The 21,415-nt window shown below is 34.9% G+C and overlaps 1 protein-coding gene across 16 annotated transcripts in view; it reads right to left on the bottom strand.

The window, feature by feature from the left end:
- The window catches only part of bt (projectin protein bent), a 486,238-nt gene that overhangs the window by 394,504 nt on the left and 70,319 nt on the right, over positions 1 to 21,415 (bottom strand). For 9 of the 16 annotated variants that reach the window (XM_083117398.1, XM_083117403.1, XM_083117397.1 and 6 more), the window contains exons 5-6: positions 8,857 to 8,998; positions 1,540 to 1,693 (exon numbers count right to left, since the gene is read on the bottom strand). In XM_083117398.1, coding sequence (XP_082973524.1) covers positions 1,540 to 1,693; positions 8,857 to 8,998 — 296 coding nt within the window. The remainder of the gene's footprint in view (positions 1 to 1,539; positions 1,694 to 8,856; positions 8,999 to 21,415) is intronic. The other 7 variants (XM_083117410.1, XM_083117409.1, XM_083117407.1 and 4 more) reach the window with 2 other exon arrangements.

Below are 21,415 nucleotides of genomic sequence, written 5' to 3'. Positions count from 1 at the left end.
AACTCACATCAACCCTCGTACTGACTCGGACTCCGAATACTGATCTCAATCCATGAACTTTTGGAACAACCCTCGTACATCATCTCTTTCTGAATTATAGGAAGAGTTGTCCCATGTAGCCTTTGATGCAAGTGGTCCTGGGTTTGATTCACAGTGGGAGTCCCCAGAATATCAGCATTGATCCAGTTTGGAAAGTGGTGATGGGACCCAGTGAAAAGGCCACTTGGCAGGCCCTGGCCCTCAGCAGGTTTTCTTTCTTTTTTAATGAGTCCCCAGAAGACACCTCACATTATAACACACCAAACAATTTCAAAATATATTTTTTCTTTATACAATGTTGTTTCTGTATTTATTATCTAACTTCATTCAAATCACTCTTCTTCTTCATGCTATATATCTGTTTATTGGATCTACTCGTGTATTATTTTGTTAATGAAGCATATCTAGGCTAAAATGTATAACTTTATTTCACTATGCTCTTGCATGAAAAATTGAGCAGCAAATATCTAATAAAATTTTGATAAATGTTTGTGAGTGCATCATCGCAGAAACATCTCACTGGTTTATACTACATAACATGTATTTGTAGTATTATATAATCACTTTGTATTTGATATTGCAATTTTTTAAACATTTAAACAATGCACCTCAACAAACATTTTAGTTGTGGCCAGGGTGGATAAAAATCATGATTTTTATTTAAAAATCATTTTTGATAATTTTTTTATTTAAATCAGATTTTTTTAAATTTAAATCGATTTTTTTTATTTTCTTAAAAAAAACATGCTTAAAATTGCTTGTATGGATTTTGGTACCATACATATAGATTTAGTTTTTTTTACAAAAAGGTTTTTTCTGGTATATGGTTCTGTAAAATACATATTTGAACAGTTTGATTAAAGCAAATAAAAAATTATATGTAAATATACATTTCTCTGTTTCTGATACTGAATATATGTGTATACAATACAGTATGAGCCTACTATGGAAATATTTGTTGAATGTGTTAATGAAACTATAATAATTTCAGTAACTTTTCTTCCGAGAAAAAAGCTTTCTGGATGCACTATATAATATTTGTAGCTAATTTTGGCAATTTATTTATTGATAGTTTGCAAAATATCAGCTGTCATGTTTAATGATAATTACACTATTTACAGTTTAACATGATTAGTATTTTGTATATTATTCTACACAAAATGGTTGATATTTTTGCCTATAAAAATTATTGAATTTTAAATCAAAGTAAATTTAAGTGTGTTTACAGTTTACATACTACATTTCCTTTCGTATGAGCTTCACCCCATCAGTACATACATTTTGTTTCCTTTATTTTCCTTTCTTAGAGCCTAATAAATACCATTCAATGATTACAAGATTAATGTACTTTCACCAAAAGTGATTCTAATATCTACAAAATCCTTATGTACATTATTCTATAAATTATTTCTTTCAAAAACATCACCTGATTAATCAATCCACCTTGGTTGTGGTGTCAGTATAATTAGATAATTGTTTTATAAAACATAATATACTTACCATGTAACTGTGGGTTTTGGATCACCCACCAGTCGACATTCAAATGTAATTTTCCCTCCATCTTCTGACTGCCTAATTACTGGTCGTTCCGTAAATGTTGGTTTTATGCCATCAGCAGGTACTGGTGCTTCATCACCTATATTAAGAAATGAACCTAAACCCGGCTATTTATATTAGTAATTCAACTAATAGATGGCTTAAAGAGGAGGAAAAATTGTGCCACCATATGATCAAAAGACTGACCAGTAATTTGAACTAATTTTGAAAATAAGTAGAACTATAAAATTCATATTATCAGTAAGTAATTCACAGAATACATCCAGTCTTGTAATCATACGCAATGGCCATATATTGGTACAGAAGATAAGAGGAAATGAAACAAGATTTTTTCAAATCAAAAAAAAGAGTAAGAAAGAAGTGAATTTCCAAGGACAAGACAGTGTTTCTGAAAACTCTGTAAAAAGAGTACATATTATGACAGGAAAGAGTAAATCTTGCCCTGTAAAAAGAAGAAGAAAGAAGTGTGTAAATGAACCAGTCTGTAAAGCTGCAGGAAAAAATAAATAAACAGACACCAGCCCAGGGAAGAGTGATGTACTTAGAAAAGAGAATTGTAGTACTGAAATTGAAAAACATGTCAGTGAAAGTATATTAATTTTTGTTAATGGTGTACAATAAACCTGTAACCTGTGTTTTTATGTTCTGTGCTATGTTAACTCCTTATATTTAGAAATTAACAATGTTTATATAATTAACAACTCTTTAATACAAGAGCAAAAACATTTTAATCCAATTGACTTAATTAGAAAAAAACTATTAATCATAAACACAGGCTACACCAGGCTTTTATTTTAGTATACAGCACAAAAAAAAGATTCTTCAATGCTGCTTCATGACTGCTGAAATGCAACTACCAGCATAAAACAATTTTCAACACACTGCACTATAGATTTAAAAAGTTTAACTAAACATTTTGAGTGCATGTGTTGAGAAATTTATTTTACTGTTTATTACTAATACACAAATGATGTCATGACACTGTTATATCATTCAAACAATGCAATCAAAACATTCTTATTATTATGAATTTTATTATTTGCAAATTACACTTAATTTGTTTTACAGATAATAAATAAAAATATAATAACAAAATAAAATATGTTACATTTTCAACATTCCTGTTACTGTTAGACTGCAATCAAAACATCACAACAAAGAAAGCACTTTCATATGCAGCTGTTAGTTCTGCTTGAGAATTAAAGCTTAAAAAGCAGAATCATTCACAGTAGCTTGCAATTTTATGGTTTACCAAGTACAACAAAATGCCATATTCCTTTCAGATGACAAAAACTCAGTAATAAAATTAGCATCATGAAAATTAAGTTACATTCCTGCTAGTTTTAGATTCTTTTAGTGGAACTAAAATTATTTTCATATCATTAACTGAAATAGTTGCTTCATTTGCCTGGTAATAGAAGTAAGTTATTATCTGTATGTATCTTTTAATATTCATTGCAAAAACTTATTGCGCCATTTAAAATCATATCTACACCTTTTGGTGATTGATAATACTATATTGTGAGTTTCTGCAAGATATTATTAAAACTGAATCTCGAAATTAGCAATATAGTTACTTTTTAAAATAAAATTATTATTTTGCAAAATTTCGTATATAAATTTATATTCTTTATATTTTGTTGTAAATTTAGACTAAGATCATAACCTTTTAAAATTCATTACGTATTTTTTTTTCTAAAGCAAAAGTGACTGAAAACAATTCTGAAATAATGTGATATTGTAGTTGTCTCAATGATTCCTTGGATATGATGAGTAAAATGTTAATGGTAGTATTAGGCTTTTGTAAGAGTGATAATGCACTATGTCTATGTAAGTGCAGTGTTAAATTGTAAAAGAAAGGAGATAGCTTAGAAAAGAAGTAAGGAAAGTAAGCAAGGTATTCCAGGAAAAAAGGACAATATATGTATATGTAAGCAAGACTTCTCCACTAGATTAAAGAGCTTGATTGGTATAACTTCAAAATTACCTATTCAATATACTTACCAAAGTTGGAAGAAAAATCTCAATTTTTCTCTTCTAACAGCATTGTATATCAATAAGAAAATATTCATTCTATTCTTTATAATTTATGACTACACATATATACTACATTCATAACTATCACTTTCATATTGTTATAAAAAACTTTAGTAGGAAAGAATAGCAAGCATAAAAACTCAACTGCTCTGACAATTTGTATGAACAAAATTATTTCACGTAAACATTCTAGTTCATTTCTTCTATATACCAGATAAGATGTATTGCAAGTACAAAATAATCTTGCACCATTTCCATATTGTTTCAGGAAGCATTGCTACAAGATGTACATATTTTTTAAAAAAATATATAGCATTTTTGTGAGTGGGTTTGTAGCTAAAGTAGCTACTTAATGAAATTTAACAATTAGCATTATTCTACTTTATTTGACTTTGCAATTTATTAACATCATTGAAAGCAATATATACTGCAAAAACATTTGCTAGCAAGTTGTTAAACAGAGAAACTTAAATCACACATGACCAACAATAGTGCTGTTTTGTAAAGGATCTGAAGGAAATAAACGTACTAATGACCCTAACATTATGTTATGTATTTCCTTAATCATCCACTGTATCATTTCATTCAATCATAACTAGCAACATTAAAGAGTATTTTCTTCTTTAATTCATTTAAGTTTAAATCAGGTTTATGTTTCGTAACTTCAAACAATGATTCTTTAATCAATTAAAAGAATGATTTTAAATTCAATAATAAAATTGACACCAAAGGCTAACTTTATGTATGTTTCAAAATTCGTACACAAAACATTAAAACATAAGAGGATTGCAAATATAAGGACAATTTTGTCATATATTTGTTTAATGAACATCCTTTACAACTTTATGGTGATGTTGGAATTACATACATCAGACTAGAAGTTCAATTTAAAATATTAGAAAACAAGGTAATAAATCAAACAGTAATTTCATGATTATTTTGGGTACAATCATACTCAAAATGATTCTTCTATTCAAGCTATCATAGAGGGATATTTATCCTTATTATTCTTGCCTTGAGATAATATAAAATTATAAAATGTGCACAATATAAATATGTAAATGTTCTCAGTAACAGCATCTAATAAAGAACTAATTTCATTGTAAACAATGCATTTAATTGTATAACTTACATATGGACTCTCGTTTTACATGGCATTATATTTATTAGAAAAAGTACATATTTGTCCTCTTTTTTTAAAAAAGGCCATCTGGTTGAATGGCTCATATAGTGTAAATGTTTAAATGTGGGAGTGGGAACCTTACATAGAATTTTAATATTATTTGATTTTTTTTTTGTTCCCCCATAGAACAGCATTGTATAAAATTACTGCCAAGAAATTAAAAATGTGTGAAAATGTATATTAATTGCCACTGTACGAAAGATACCACAAGTGCTTCTCAACTACAGCATTATTTAAAATTATTATAAAGGAATTAAAATTTATTATATTTGCCCAAGAGTGAATTCAAACATTCTATCTATAATTCTGGTGTGCATCTTGCATGGTTGCTTCCAACTCCTATATTTCAGAAAAGCAAATAAGCACTTTCCTGTGTGCTTCACCAGAGATGTAAGGTATGTATTTAAAATCCTTATCACACAGCCAGGCAATTAAAACAAATGCAATGAAATTAAAAAGCGTAGGTGGCCTGTCTCTTAGTTGTTGGGATCAAATTATCCAAGAGTGTAGCAAAAGTCCTCTCCTTTCCTTTTCCCTTAATTCATACACAAGTTCAGGGAAATATACTGACTTAATATGATTTCTATGTCAAAATTCAAATTCAACTGTTCAAATTCACTATGGTTTGAAATCAGGATACCTAACAACAACAAAAAAGCTGAATTTTTTTCTACAATTACAAACAAGATACAAAACAAATGAGTAAAATCATTATTTATTTTGCCCCAAGCATATGCATAAAAAGCAAGCATAGTTGTAATTTGTTGCAACTCAAGACTGATTAGAAACACCTCAACATTCAGAATTAATTCTAGCAAAATGGTAATTTTCATCTTAAAGTAATCTTGAATCACATGAGTAGTTTACTACACTCAAAATTTCAGTGTTCAGAAATAGTCAAGTCATGTTGCAATGCAAATGTACAGACAATTTACATTTTAATTTTGTCTACTTATTTTTTTTTTTTTTTGCCTCCCTAGTAAATTTCATTGACTCTGATGATGAAAGAATGAACACAAAGAAACGTCCACGTACAGATATCACCAAATGATTTAGACTACTAAAATAATGCATTGCATGTTGCATTGATCGCAATGATGAATGTTGTTTCCTCAATTACTTGCTTTTTGACTTTCTTATGTGTAACAAAATACATGTTTGGAATTATTTTGATCCCAATTATGGAAACTAAACTGTCATGCTGATTCCTTACTTTGGCTGATGTTTACCTAGACAGTTTATATTCTACAAAATTTACCTCTTGAAAATAACAATATATGCAGTTAAAAAATTCAGATTTTCAACAAATTACTTACTATATTTTCAGAATAATACTTTTAAATTCTTATTTATATTAATTAGATTTACAAACATTCAACCAATAATTAACAAACTATTCTAATGTAATTTAATCTTGTCTCTCAAAATTTCAAGAAAAATTAAAACACCCATCAGGAATTTGAAGTTATACCAATCCTGGTTTTATAATCTGCTACAACTACAGCTATGAACTCCCAGCACTAATGTTGCTGTTAGTTCCTAATTTGGCAATAAGTCAGCAACACTGTCTACTATCCCCACATGCTAGTTTCCACTTTGAGATCTATCATAAATAAATAATAAAAAAAGACACTACACTGTCAAAAAAAAATATTTTCAAAGGATAATTTAAACTTTCAAATTTGTTTTTAAGACCAATTTATGTTCAGATGTACCAGGTGTTTCATAAATAATTGAGGGTTACAAAAATTTATTTCAAGTAAACTATTGAAATTTCATTAATGAAACCAGTCCAGAATGAACGAGGAACCCAAACAGTTTTTCTTTAACACCTACAAATGTTCAATGTATGCACCACGGGTGACACGGCATGCATGAACATGATAGGAAAGCAAACAGTTTGTGCATGAATGTTTCGTTAAGCTGAGAGTTCATATCCCTGCTGCTAGGTGACACTCAAATCACCCACATAACTCACAGTGTTTTGTGCAAATCCCCAAGATCACTGGACCTTACACCCTGTAACTTCTTTTGGTGGGGTTTCATCAAAGACATCTCACCAATGCCGCATGATATCGCAGCCCTAATGGAGCATATCATTGCAGTGATAGACACTATTGACAGGCCCATGTTGATGTGAGTGTGGCAAGAAGTAGACTATTGTGTTGGTGCATGCTGTTTCACCCGTGGTGCATACATTGAACATTTGTAGGTGTTAAGAAAAACTGTTCGAGTTCCTCATTTGTTCTGGAATGATTTCATTAACGTAAGTTCAATACTTTACTTGCAATAAATATTTGTAACCCCTCAAGTATGTATGAAATGCCCGGTATAAATCAGGATTGGACTTACTGAACAGTGTGCCTCCTGGAAATCGAACCCGAGACTCTCTGATTATAAGGTGACAGCTTTGGACACTGTGCTATCAGAGAGACCATTTCATAGAGTAGTATTCATATTTATGGCTTTAGCAACATATAGAACTAAATATAGTTTGAATTTGGATGACAAAGGGAAACTATATTATTTTTTAATTGAAGTAGAAGAATATCTGGTTTTGACATGAAAATTCATCAATTTAATCATTTGGTTGAATGATTGATTGATTTGTTGTTTTAAGTCCACTTTCACAGGAAGGCTAATCGGGACTGGACCTACAGTTTAAAGTGGAATCCTAACCACTGTGCCATGTGCCTCCACCAGGTATCGAACCCGGGACTCCTTGATTACAAGGCAACAACGTGACCACTACACCATCGGGGAGACCCCATCAATTTAATCAATGCATAACACTTTGTCATTTAGATACATTTCCAATTAATAAATGTGAAACATGTGTTGTAGAGAATATTTACATATTAACCAATTCTAGAGTAAGGTACACTCAGAGCATGATTATTTAAAATGTATTAATATGGAGGAAAATTGAGTTTTTAATTTGTTTTCCAATATGAAGTTTACAAGGACTTGATTTTTGTTATTTGCCATTGCTTTTCTGCCAATTTTGGCTAACCATGGCAATGAGAATGAGTGATGATATGATAAAATTCTTGAAGGGACACTCACAAAGAACATCCATACCCAGGCCAGGTCAGGATTAGAACCCAGGACCCTTGGTATCACACAGACTTGAAATATTACTGATATAGATACTACAGAAAGCATTTTGCCCCAGACTATCACATAACCAACTGGTTAGTGATCTCATCCATCAGTCTTACGTTTGATTTCTGGTGGAATCTCATGAAGACAATTGGGAAGTTACTTGAAAAGTAAAAGGAGTAGACTCTGGTGTAGAAATATGAGTAGTGGCAATGAGATTCAAGGCACTGATTATGTGTCAACCATAAAAAAAAAAAGTGAAGTGTGGAGATGAGGTTTATTAATTTTTCCTACAGAAAATATATACATGAAAATGCTAGATATCCAGATTTGCCTGTTTATGTAATGTTAGCATGTGAAAATATTTTAAATATGCTTTCATACTATGAATCTAGACACATGTGTATGCATAGTAAATAATTGGATAAAAAAAATAGAAATTGGAATCTATTTAGCTGAAAAGGTAAAGTGTGCTAGCCAAGATGAAAGTTATCATTCCTAAATAAGCAAGCCTACACTTCGAAAATATTTAAAGGTATCAAAATAAATTAAGAAAAACAATATGTAGGAGTTGCTTATTGAGACACCAATAGGGCATATAACATGACAGCAGAAAATAAAACTAAAATAATAAATTTTAATAATAGAATTAATTAATAGTAAAAATGGCAATCCACTGTAATTTTACATTTCAAAAAATAGACTTGTACACTGTATTATTTACCACCTTGTAATTTGAAGTATATTGTCCTTGCTAATGTTTATATTATGTAGGCTAGCCTGCATAACATTTTTTTGTGAAAATGGAAAGGATATAGACAGTGCTGCTGAACTTGAGCAAAATGTTATAAATATGAGTAGTTTGTCAGAGAAGTCAAGCTAATCTCCTCAGAAGCCATCAGAACTACAGGAAACTTAGAACTGGAAGGAATACTTACTGTCAAAGTTAAGACTAATTGTAGCATTACTTTCTCCTAATTCATTTTTAGCTGTTACTTTATATTTGCCAGCGTCCTCAACAGTAACATTTTTAATTTCCAATGTGGCAAAATATGAATGTCCATCTTTCTCAACCACCAACTGGAAAACAAAACATTTTACATATCATCACTACGAAGAGTAATTATTATAATCTGATATCACAATTGATAAATATAACATATTTATACTAACTAATCCTGATTTCTGAGACTGAACAACACACTTACATCTGATGGATGTACATTAAAGTCAGTGGTGAAGCATCCTATGAGGCCAGGAGACTGGGCCTACCCGCGCCATTACTCTTTTAAAGGTGTATTTACTTATTTCGTCAAAACATATGTAACGCAATGCAAAAGTTTGGAATTTTCATTTATGATAATTACAAAAAAATTCTAACCCTGTCCAGTATACGAACTTTCCACGGAGTGAGGCACATTTGCTGGGGCCTCTTCTCTTCACATTCTGTCGTATGGTCGTACATGAGGGGAAGCCTAATCTTACGAGTACTGTACGTATGCTTATAACGTGCTCGTGAGGACAGCTTTGCAGTGTTACCCACTAGGACGAACAGAATATCAGCAACACTGCATTTCCACCAGGGTTGAAAATTTGTGGTGTACCAGCTTTTTTTATAAACATTAGCCTGTGTTCGTGCAGAGATATTTCTATTTCACTGTACATTCTCCATATTTTGTATGAAACTTAGGTTTTCCTTCCTTTCATCGACAAGTGTAAGTGAAATTCAAAATTACGGAGTACTGTAGTTCTGACTTCGTTTTCTGGTCAGAGTGCAGATCGTCTTGTCGATTCACCCAGCACCATAACGTAAACAGAAAGTCTAAAGAACCTCTATTTGTAAAGTAAGTCTTCATACCAAATTATGTAAATTAAAATGTTAGTTATGCCTTATATTTACAAAGTAGTTTTACTTTCACTGGAAATAGAAGAATGTATTTTTATCGTGAACGGGGATCCCTCGCTTCTTCCCTCTCTGTGAAAACTTGCCTCCTGCTCAGGATGCTACAAGGGAGCATGGCTCAGAGCACGATGTTCGTGGCGGTAGAGCTTTGTTTGTGATTCGTGTCGTGTGCAGCGATCAGTTTTATGCAAGAAATTGCTGGACTAAAATGCAAGAACAATTGAGTTCTTAATTGAGTGAAGATGTAATCATCAGTAACGTATGACCCACTTTTGGTCTTTCATGTTTCCTTCTTATAACAATAATTTCAAAAATGTTTTCAACTATATTTTCCTTTGCAAGTAGCAGTGGCAAGTGACAGCCAAATTTTAAAAAAAAATAAAAGTTGTTGAAACGTTATTTAATGCGTTAACACTGTCGTCGAATAGATATTGCAAGCAGACATTTTTTTTATGCAGCCGACACAAGTGGAGAGGTAGGCAGTTTTGTTTACCCTGAAGGGATAACAAGAGAAGAGGGCGCGCAATGAGAATACAATGCAAAGGAAGACTTTTTTTGGGTTTAGGGCAAAAAGTGTTATGGGGTTATTGCGGGGGCCATGTCTGTTTCAGGTGTGGCGGAACAGGCCAGTGTTGTCACTTTGGATTGGCAGAAAAGAGCTAAATTGCACTTAAAAATTGGGATTCTATTCTCCCAAGCAACTACATTTATTATAAATCTGTTTATATGTTACATTAACCTTTCGTGTTGCCATCATAGAAGGGTCCCAAATAAGGATCCTATGTTCTATTATCACGTAAAGGTGGGTAGAACCAAAGTAAGTATATATATAGTTGAGAAAGTAGCGCAGTCTTCCCTCCCGAAGCTGAAAAAAGAGGGTCGTGGGCGGTCCCAACCCTGACGTCACTCACAGGACAGGGGTGACTCTGTCACTGACCTTTCCGCTTGTTATAGGATCTGCATTTGTGCGAGAGAGTGTGAAAGTGCCTTGTTTTTCCTTTTTCTGTAGCTTGTGTGATAGTGGAGAATTTTTTTTTTGCAACAACAATAACATTTAAGGAAGATGCCGTGCAATTGTGCAGTTGCTTTGTGCCCGAACAACGCAAGAAATACTGTAGGTGTAAGCTACTTTTCGTTCCCAAAGGATCCGATTACGTGCAAGATATGGGTTTCAAAGTGTAAGAGGTTAGATCCTGTTAACGCCAAAACAGCGACAGTGTGCTCATCGCATTTTCTGGATGCTGATTACGAACGGAACTTAAAAGCAGAACTGCTGAGCATTGCCTGTAGACCGCAACTTAATAAAAACGCTGTACCAAGTTTAAATTTGCCTGGTTGTGTGGTGAATTGTAGTAGTGTGCAACAGCCAAATGACAGAATTGATCGAAGTGGACGTGCCAATAAACGTCAGATTAGAAAGCGAGCATTGGAAAAACTTGAAGAGTTGTCTCCTCGCAAAAGAATTTGCATGGCACATAATTCAGAGACTTTGAGTACTGGAAATATATCCAATCTGCAACAAGATAGTGAGTTCGAAACGCTGACAAAGAAATTAAAATGTGCTGAAGAACAAATAAAGAAACTGCAGACACTACATGATGAAAGTGCTAAGAAAGTAAACAAAGTAAAGAAACAATGCAATCGTTTATTACATAAAGTGAAGAATTTACAAATTAGCAATAAAAGTTTGAGGCAACAGTTAGTAAAACTTCACAAATCAAAGCAATCTGCTTTCAATGTGTCTAAGAAAGTAAGGGAAATTCTTCGACCAGTGTTTTCCTCCAACCAAATCGAATGTCTTCTTAGCCACAAAAGCAGACCGAAACGGTGGTCGAGAAGTGATATTGTAAGTGCATTAGCACTTAGGCATGTGTCAAGAAAAGCTTACACCTACATGAGGAAAAATATGAAAATCCCTCTTCCAAGCATTTCCACTTTGCGTCACTGGACAAAAAGTTTCAAGTGTAGACCAGGCCTTCTGAAAAGTGTTATTGATGTTATGAAGAGTTATGGAGAATCACTTCAACCACACCAAAAGTGCTGCGTATTATGCTTCGACGAAATAAATATATACTCCAAAGTTGCGTACGACGCTGAGAGTGACACTGTCATGGGACCGTTCAAGAATGCACAGGTAAATAATTTATTACTTTACTTACAAGTAGAATTAACAAGTTATTTATATAATGTTAGAACGTAACAGAAGTCAAATTCTAGCATAACGAATGAGCAAGTAATCATTTTCATTCATTCATCATTGAGAGCCTTTCCGATGGCGCAGTTCTGGAGTCGTCACCTTTCAATCAAGTGGTCCCTGGTTTGATTCCCGGTGGAGGCACATAGTGGTTAGGATCCCACTTTAAACTGTAGGTCCAGTCCCGATTAGCCTTACTGTGCATAAAGTGGACTTATAACACCAAATTAATCCAAATCATTCATCATTGACTGCGGAGTTTTTCCGCTGCAATCTTCATCTTTTTCTATCTTGCGTTAGCGTGTGCGCGCGTGTGTATTCTTACTGTGTTGGAAATGTGAAAAGATATAAGGTAAAATATGAATAAAATTGCTAGGGTGTGTTCACCAAAACTCAGCGTTAATTTTTTGACTAAAGTTTTTCTAATAGAAGTAAACTACTTTAAAGTCCTTGAAAAAGTGTTACATAGCATAATTAAGAATGAAAAATGCATATTAAAATTTGGAAAGACACATCTCGATAGACTGTGTTATCAGGATGAAGTACTAAATTTATTAGTATTTCATAATGAGATTATTATCAAGTATTAATACCATAATTATTGCTCGAAACTCAACATTTTAATGACAAGATTTTAGAAAGTTTTTTTTTTTTTTTTTTTTACAGGTCATTCTGGTTCGCGGGTTGTACGCCCCATGGAAACAAACTGTATACTACAACTTCGACACACAAATGACTAAGGAAATCTTATATTTAGTAATATCAGCAGTGCAAAGTGCGGGCTATGAAGTTGTTGCGTGTGTTTCCGACTTGGGAGGTGGAAATATAAGGGTTTGGCGAGAATTAGGTGTCGCTTCGAGTCATCCTTCGTTTGTGAATCCGAATGATAAGGGACGGAACATTTGGGTATTTGCAGATACTCCACACATGCTTAAATTGCTAAGAAACCATTTTATTGATAAAGGTTTAGTCTTGCCATCGCAGAATGTCGTAACAAAAAAAGTCATACAGTCAGTGTTAGATAAAAATGAAAGTGAACTTCATTTGCCTTTATCGATAACGGATGCACACATTTGCGTATCAGGTCGCGAGAGACAAAGAGTATTCTATGCCGCTCAGTTATTTTCTAGAAGGACAAGCAGTGCTATATGTTATTTATTCCCAAATGAAGTTGAAAGTGCAGAATTTTTCGCATTAATTAACAACTGGTTTGACATAATGAATTCGTATGTTAAAGAGAATTTTGATGTTAAATTAAAAAGTGCTTTTGGAGTGCATCTCGGACATCAAACCAAGGTGTTAAATGAAATGAAGCAGGTCATCGAAAGTGTTCGCGTGAAAGGACATGGAAAATTGTTGCCTTTTCAGCAAGGAATGATACAATCTATCAACGCATTATTTGGGCTCTATCAGGATATGAAACAGAAACACAATATTAATTTTTTACTGACTGCAAGGTTGAATCAGGATGTAATTGAAAATCTTTTCTCGCGTCTTCGTGGCATGGGAGGTTTCTATGATCACCCTCTCCCTACAGAATTTAAAAACCGACTTAGGCTGCTGTTGTTAGGAGTGAATATAGGACAACTTCCCCTAAAATGCCAACCAGGGATTAGTGCGAGAATGATGAATTACACAGTAGGACATACAATGGTGTTTTTAGTACGATGGTGTCTGACCTTTTACTTGACAAAGAGGAAGGCGAATCACAGACGAAGGATAACACCGATGGCAGCGAACTCCAGTTTCCAACAGAGTGCAGTGACAACGAAGCCCACGACTGTTCCAAGGAAGGTTTATATTATATCGCAGGTTTCATTGCGCAAAAGTGTCGGCATTTAGATAAAGATTTGGGTTCTCGTACGGACAGTCTTCCTCCCGTTCGTCAAAAAGAGAAAAAATGGGTTGACATAGTGTCGCGTGGTGGACTATATAAACCAACTGAAGAATTTTTCCAAATCATTGAACTAATGGAAAATGCATTTTGTTTATACAATCCTCCTGGTGATTTAAGCAGGGAACGTGGAGTAATGAAAGCAATGAGGAAATTATTACTTTTCAGGTTTGCTATGATAAAGAAGGAAATTATAGATTTATTCGTCAAAACTCGGACATACATTCGTATCAGGCATTTAAATTCGAAAATTAAACACAATCGAAGTCTGCTCAAGAAAGGTAAAAAATGGTTGTTATCTAATTAATGCCAACCTGTAGTCAGGCATGACTAACTTTGGAGCGGGAACTTGTGATCTAATTTACATTAATGTATATTTGACTTTGAGAAAAAATGAGAAACAAGTACTCAATATTTTGTGTGTGTTGACACTTCACGGGATATAAAAAGCCATCTATCCAGACTCTGAAATGAAGCGTGAACAGAGTGTGAAGTGAAATAACAATAGTGTTTGGATTATTTATGTTTGCTACATGTGCGCAGTGCAGTGTGTGTGCTTTTTGTGTATTTCCTGGCGTTTTGTTAATGCTTCTTTCCTGGACATGGTAAGTTACATTTATCAATTAATTTTAACTTGTGCATGGTAGTATATTTTCTTTCATTTGTATTTACATTTTGGTATTTTGATATTGTAATGTCTCGGCCCCAGTGATTTATTCACTAACTTCGCCCTAACACTCCACACAGTTTTTAAAAAAGGACAACTTTGTGGTTATTTTGGCTCTAAGTATACCTTTTCACCCCCATAAACACGAACTTACACCCCTAAAAGAGAAAATTCTGAATAGACCTCTGCTCCACCCCCGAGCCGGCTTTCCCGCTTTTCATTACATGTTAATTATATTGATAGTTAACCTTCGGCGACACAGTTTACTAGATATAGTCTGCTCTATACATATAAAAAAAAAAAAAAAAAAAGGTAAAGTGTTCCCCTGTGCATAGCACCACGCCATGAAGGCGTATAGGGGGTGTGGGGGTAACGCCCCACACTTTCTTGATCCGGTCGTGAGTGGGGGTGATGTGATCAGCATCACGCCCCTGACCGCCTTTACCCCCCAGGGTTTCCCCCAGGTACCCATGTTATTCGACGCTGGGTAGGCGCCGGGGCCGCTTCCACCGTTAGAAAAGTTCCCGGATTTGAACCGGCCGGGGATCGAACCCGGGACCTTGAGCATGGTAGTCAGACGCGTTACCGACTGAGCCACCGCGGCCACTTATATACATATACATTTACTTACACACACACGCTAGAACATTCAATCGATTTTTAAGACAAATTTATTTCCAAAAACACGGAAGAAGTATATATGAATTCCTATGCCGTTGCTTGTGCTCGTCTTTGACATGTCCTGTGTCTGACGTCATCCGTGGAGGTTTACGAATGGTTCCGAACTTTTCCGAACGCCAGACTGCACCTCCCTGGGTAGAACAAACTAGGATGTGAAGTATTCACACTGAGTGAGATAGGTCACCTTTACGTATGTTTTTTCTTGAAAGCTCCGTAGTGGTTATCCTAACACGTTACGAAGCCAGGTGACCTACCTAATTGTGGTCATGTCAATGTTTCCTGATCCTCTTTAATTCATTCTCCATACATTCTCATCGTCACGATTAACATACAGAAGAACAAATGAGATGAAAATATCCAAAATTTAAATTATGTTTACTTGCTCATATAGGTGTCAGAAATTCATTTATCTAGAAAGCCAAGACTGGAATTAACTACAATCATTCCTTTAGTTAGACAACAGATAACGATGGTGTTTTCCTCAGTGCGAGGAAGTCTTTGCTAAAAGAAACTAAGTTGGAAACAGTAGAACGTACCAAACTGACAGTCGCTGAAAGTGCGGAATTCTGTCATCTCCTCACCGCAAACACCTTACTGACCCGAAAATTATGGGGTTCTTCTAGCCCTTTTCACCTCATTGCAAAATAAATAAATACATTTAGAAAAAAGTGATGAAGAATTGACAACAGGGCTCGAGCACTATTTGTTGGATTTTCGCAATGTCTCACGATTGGTAGTTCTTTCTGGAGGTGCGTGCATAAATCAGGGGTTGAAAAAAATACAAACAAAAAAAAAACGAAATGAACAAATATCTAGATCGATGACATCTGGTAGGCGGGAGGAGAACGTCTAAGACATAATTATCATACTGATGGCTAGTAACCACACTTTTGAAAACGTCACGCCACTGGCGAGTAAAGAAGCGGCCTGGAGAGACATTAAACCACTCTCCATGACATAGCCCCCTACCATTCTTTTTATAGATTTAAGCAAGTAATGGATATTAATTTTGTGCCTACCCTGCTAGCAACTCTTCGCCACTGATTAAAGTACCAAGTGCTTTAATGCAAATAAAGTAGGGGGACAAAGAGAAAAGGGTGTGAATACAATACATTATATCTTCAAGTAGACATTCCTGTTGCACTTTGTGTGAAATTATTACATGCATACATGTACAGAATACTAACAGAGTTTTGTGCCTTTTGAAAATGAAGAAGAAGGTAAAGTGCTCCCCTGTGCTATGCACCATGCCATGAAGGCATGTAGGGGTGTGGGGTTAGGGTCCCACACTTTCTTGATCAGGGCCGAAGGTGGAGGTGACTTTATGCACAAATAGGCTAATCAGGACTGGACCTACAGTTCAAAGTGGGATCTGAACCACTATGTGCCTCCACCAGTATCAAACCCAGGACCCCTTAATTACAAGGGATGATGTTACCACCTATGTCATCAGGGAGGCCCTAAAGTGCTTTGGGATACGACAAATTGGACAGATGCTAGACACACAGATAATTGCACATTTATGAATATTCTTTTCACCCTTGAAATTGCATAGCAGGAAATGCACCTTGTCAAGGTATATATGGGTCATTCTAAAAAAAAGTGTTAAAAACCTTGTTGGTAGTCATAAAAAATATTTATACGTTCTTTTTAGTAGGAGTTAATTTAGTCATTAGTTGCAAGATTCATCAGCTTTATTTCTTCCAGAAATAACTTTTCCTCTTTTCAGAATTTTACACAGAATATGTAGACTGTCCGCAATCAAAGTTTCTGGATGTAGCTTTTATTATAGACAAGTTAAGCTTTAATATATTGCAATAAACTAATTAATCACCTTAGAATCTCCTATGAACGTCAAAAAATTAATTTTATGAAAATCTTGGTTGGGTAAAATATCAAAATATAATGTCGCAGGGGGAAATGTCCACTCCATGGACACTGGTAAAATGTTCCCATAAAAATCCACAAAGTGAAACACTGTTCACTCCACATCAGGGAATTGGAGGGAATGGAAGCCGTTGTGATTTCAAGGGACAGTTGGAGGTGCTTGTCTTTCCTTTTGTATGATATATTTGGGATTATGTTCTGATATCTGAACTTTGTTGAGATCACATGTCCACTCCGTGGACAAGCTTCTCAAGATGAGAAATTTTGCAAATCATTAATTATTATGAATTTAGTTTCAACATGTCACCGCAATCTCAACTCCAGGTTATGGAGATTCAAATTGGCAACACCCTGCTCCTTGCTCTGGCTAGACAGTTGGAAGCATCATTTCTCACCCAGGGATTTGGGTTAAGATGATCCCCATTGCTCCAGGAAGGTAAGCACTGAATTGCAACACACCACAGCAAAATAAAATTCAATTATTTCAAGATTGAATTGTCCAACAAATCTTTAATGCCATATCGCATGCATGACATACTTATAATCACAAAAAAAAAAAATTATATATTGGATCCTGCTCGCTCAAAGGCAGTGATTAGTAAAAAATTGTCATGACAGAATCCACGCACCACCTTTATCATTTACAGCAAGACCTCAGCTGCTTACCTCATGCATGAGCCAAAGCATAACAGTTTGTTCTTTCTTAAAATGCTACAAACTCATACCATAAAAATAACACACGAAACACTGATAATTTATATGACAGATCAATGCTAATTAGCAATAGTAAGCTTTGGTTATGGTTGGCAACAATTAAGAATGCCAACATGGAAGTTTTGACATCACCATTTACACATAGCGTCATTCCCCACTCCTAAAATAAACAACCAATAGGATAATGCTATATTGTTGAAAGCAAGGGAGAATTGCTGTGCTTTCATGTTACAATATTAAACTTGGTAGAAATAAAGAAACTGATTTTATAAAATAATTCATATTTGCCCTTGCACATGAAATGATTAAATAAAGATTTAGTTAACGGATTTATAACGAAGACTAAATAACTTCAATCTTTTCTATTGTTGTGAAATATCGGTATTAGGAAGAAATCCATATAATATGTGCTAAAACAACAACTTCTGTGTGAAAGATAGAAATAATCCTAGCCATCTTGGATTTGACAAATAATGAAAACATTGCATAAACTATATAGGATAATTCTTAGCCTATAAAATCTGAATTAATGTTGCAAAAATATGTGAATAATATAATAATAATATAATAATGCAAGTTATTAACTTGAGGGTATACGAATAAGATATATTCCAATATATGAGTGCAATTTGGCTAACATGGGGGTCATAGATGTGTACCAATATGTGTAAAAGTTTTGAAAATTTTTGAAAATTTCGTGTTTTGGAAATTGTAAAATAAAATTTTGAAAACACTTTCAAAATTTGTTTTTCGCAAAAACCAAGCATGTTGTATATCAAATGAAAGCCCTCTTCATAAACTTTAAAATAAGACCATACCTAGCCCTGTAGTTGAAACAAGTCTCTTGCAAATTGTATTTAAAGTTTCAGTGGTGAGCGGTTTTGGGGATTTTTTTTTTTAAAATTCAAATTTCAATAACTTAAAAACCGGCAACATGAAAAATAATAAAAAAATATTTTCTATATTTCGGTTGATTAGAAATTAGTATAACAAAATTTAGCCAAATCCATGACATCAAAGGTTTATGCACTGGTTGATTTGACATGGAATTACCCATATGGAATCCACAGGAGACGGCATATTTAATTTTGAAGCTCACTGAAATAAAATAGGTCAGGCAAGAGCAATATCATTTTCAGATAGAATGTGGCAGAACTCACTCCACCCATGACAGCATCCAGCACTGAGACCAACAATTTCAGAAGAGGCAAAAGGAGAAAAGCAAAGTAACCATGACTTTTCCTGGTATATCAATGGGTGTATGCTTTTATGGTGTATGAAGACTGCAGAAAATCATTCATTTGCACAGCAGCAAGGCAGCTGTTTTGTCAAAATCCAAAATCTTCCACAGAAAACACTTGTAGCTATTAGAATGCAATGTTAATTAGACATTGTCTTTTTTCTAGTATTTCTGCTTTTACCCATTCCAACACTAGCTGGGTAGTTGAAAACAAGAGGAAAAAACACATAAAAAGCAGAAATAGAAAGATCAAAAATAGCCGAACATGCCTGGAATGAATCCCATACTTGGTGGTCACAATTAAAGTTGCCCTACTCAGTGGGTATGATCGATGTGCAATTACGGTCTGGCCCAAGATTTTTCACTCTCCGAAAAATGAAGCATCTGACTCTATCCGGCAAACATTCTTCCCACGGAGCCAGGTATCCAGTTAATTAATGAGCCCTTACTATGAGATGGAAACCAGTGTGGTCTCACTCTGAACTCTGATCTTCCTCCAGTTTCCATTTGGGCTCCTGTCATCATAAACTTTCATACTCTGCGGATGGTCCAAATTTGGAAATGCAGGTGGCCAACAGAGAAGTACCACTAATCACGGCGTTCCAGATATTTAAAATTTAAAGGCATGTCAACCCCTGCTGGAACATGTCCCTTGTTTTTCCGAATGGACCCAGAAAACAATGAACCTTCTGTTCTCATGAAGCAAGCCACCTGCCTAGGTGTCAACAAACTAGCATCCAGACATCCAAAAGAACCAGAGCCAGTATCATAACTTTAGAACTGCAGCCAGCCTGACTACCATCCAGACAGATTCAGGACAGCATGAAGGATACGGAAATTTGAACTATAACCTTCCTACAAGATGTGGGCAATATATGTCATCACGGTCAAGACCTTGAGCCACCCAGGAAAGCCATAACTAAACAAAAATGTCAGAAGTGATATGTTCGCAACAAATTTAAGAGAAGTTTAAAATGATTGAACCAGATACTTTTAACTCCGCAAATCACCCCCAAGTTCAAGGGGTTGGTGTGTTTTCGTGCAGATGCTAGGAAAATCCCATCCTTCCCCTGTGTAAACACGCAGCCACACGTGGGCGGGACTAAAGCTCGCAGACCAATAGGAAAGAAGGACAGTTCCCCCTGAAGCAGCACTATTCAGAGACTCGGGGGTGAAAGACGGTACTCCAAACACAGTTCATATCCAGCCCTCTGATTGATTAGAGGGAAACAGTTTTACTTCTTCGTACTTGAACATTTTATTCATCAGTGCTCCGAAGTTAGTATGTAGTACTTTAAAAAGTGCTTTGAGTGTAAACAGTATATAGTTGTAAAGACCAGTGCTTCTTGCTTATATGACGCTCCACGCATCCCGAAGTTCACTTGTTTTTAACCAGTGCTAACTGGGTTAGTGCGCAGCAATGCTCGCTTGTTGAGCAGGCGAGTGTGTAATGGGAGGTAAGCATCATATGTATGTTATAGTGCAATAAATGGCTTCTACTATCTAATTAAAGTGTCCTGATTCTTTCATTTGTAGCATAGAAATTAATTACAGATGGCTTGAGTCTAGACCGATAATTGTGGGATGTAATCGTCCTCAGTTGTTGGCCGATCGCAGGACCGCTCTCCGCAAGTATTGCTCCCTCATGTTTGACGTTTTTTTGGTAAATATGTTTCAGGTTTCTTTTTCAGTGTTCATTGATAACGAACATCCATGCCTGCCAATTAAACAGATTTGAACCCTTTTCTGCCATACGGCTGTTCAAAGCAACGGATTGTGCTGAAACTTGGTGTAGACACTATGGAGACCATGGGAATGTGAATGCAGACAAAAAACAAAAAGTTTCACCACCAGGTGCAAATATGGCACTTAGAATTAAATTTCCTCTACTCAGAGCCCTTTGGAGTTCCGTCAAAGCAATGGATCGCTGTGAAACGTGGTACAGAGGCCATGGAGAAGCAAATGCTGATGAAAAAAAATAGTTCAAATTTTCACCACCAATTTGAAATCTGGCGCTGAAGTAACAACAATGAGTAATTTGAATTTATGTTGGAACGGCAGTGTTAAATATGCACCCTGTCAACGTGAATGGGCCTTTGGAAGCATAAGGCAGTGTGATCGGTAGGACGAAGCATATCCATGGATGCTTTTTTTATTGTACACCAGATTTCAGTGCAACATTTTGACATGGTGGTGATTTTTTTTTTCAGCATTCACTTCCCCATAGAATATATACCAAGTTTCATCGCAATCCGTTGCTCTAAACCAACTCTGGCTTCTGACACTTGCAATGATGAGGATGAGTGATGAATTCGAT

Source organism: Lepisma saccharinum, chromosome 2, assembly GCF_977018435.1.
Source record: "Lepisma saccharinum chromosome 2, izLepSacc3.1, whole genome shotgun sequence".
Classification (NCBI taxonomy): domain Eukaryota; kingdom Metazoa; phylum Arthropoda; class Insecta; order Zygentoma; family Lepismatidae; genus Lepisma; species Lepisma saccharinum.
This window is presented reverse-complemented; position numbering and strand designations above follow the sequence as displayed.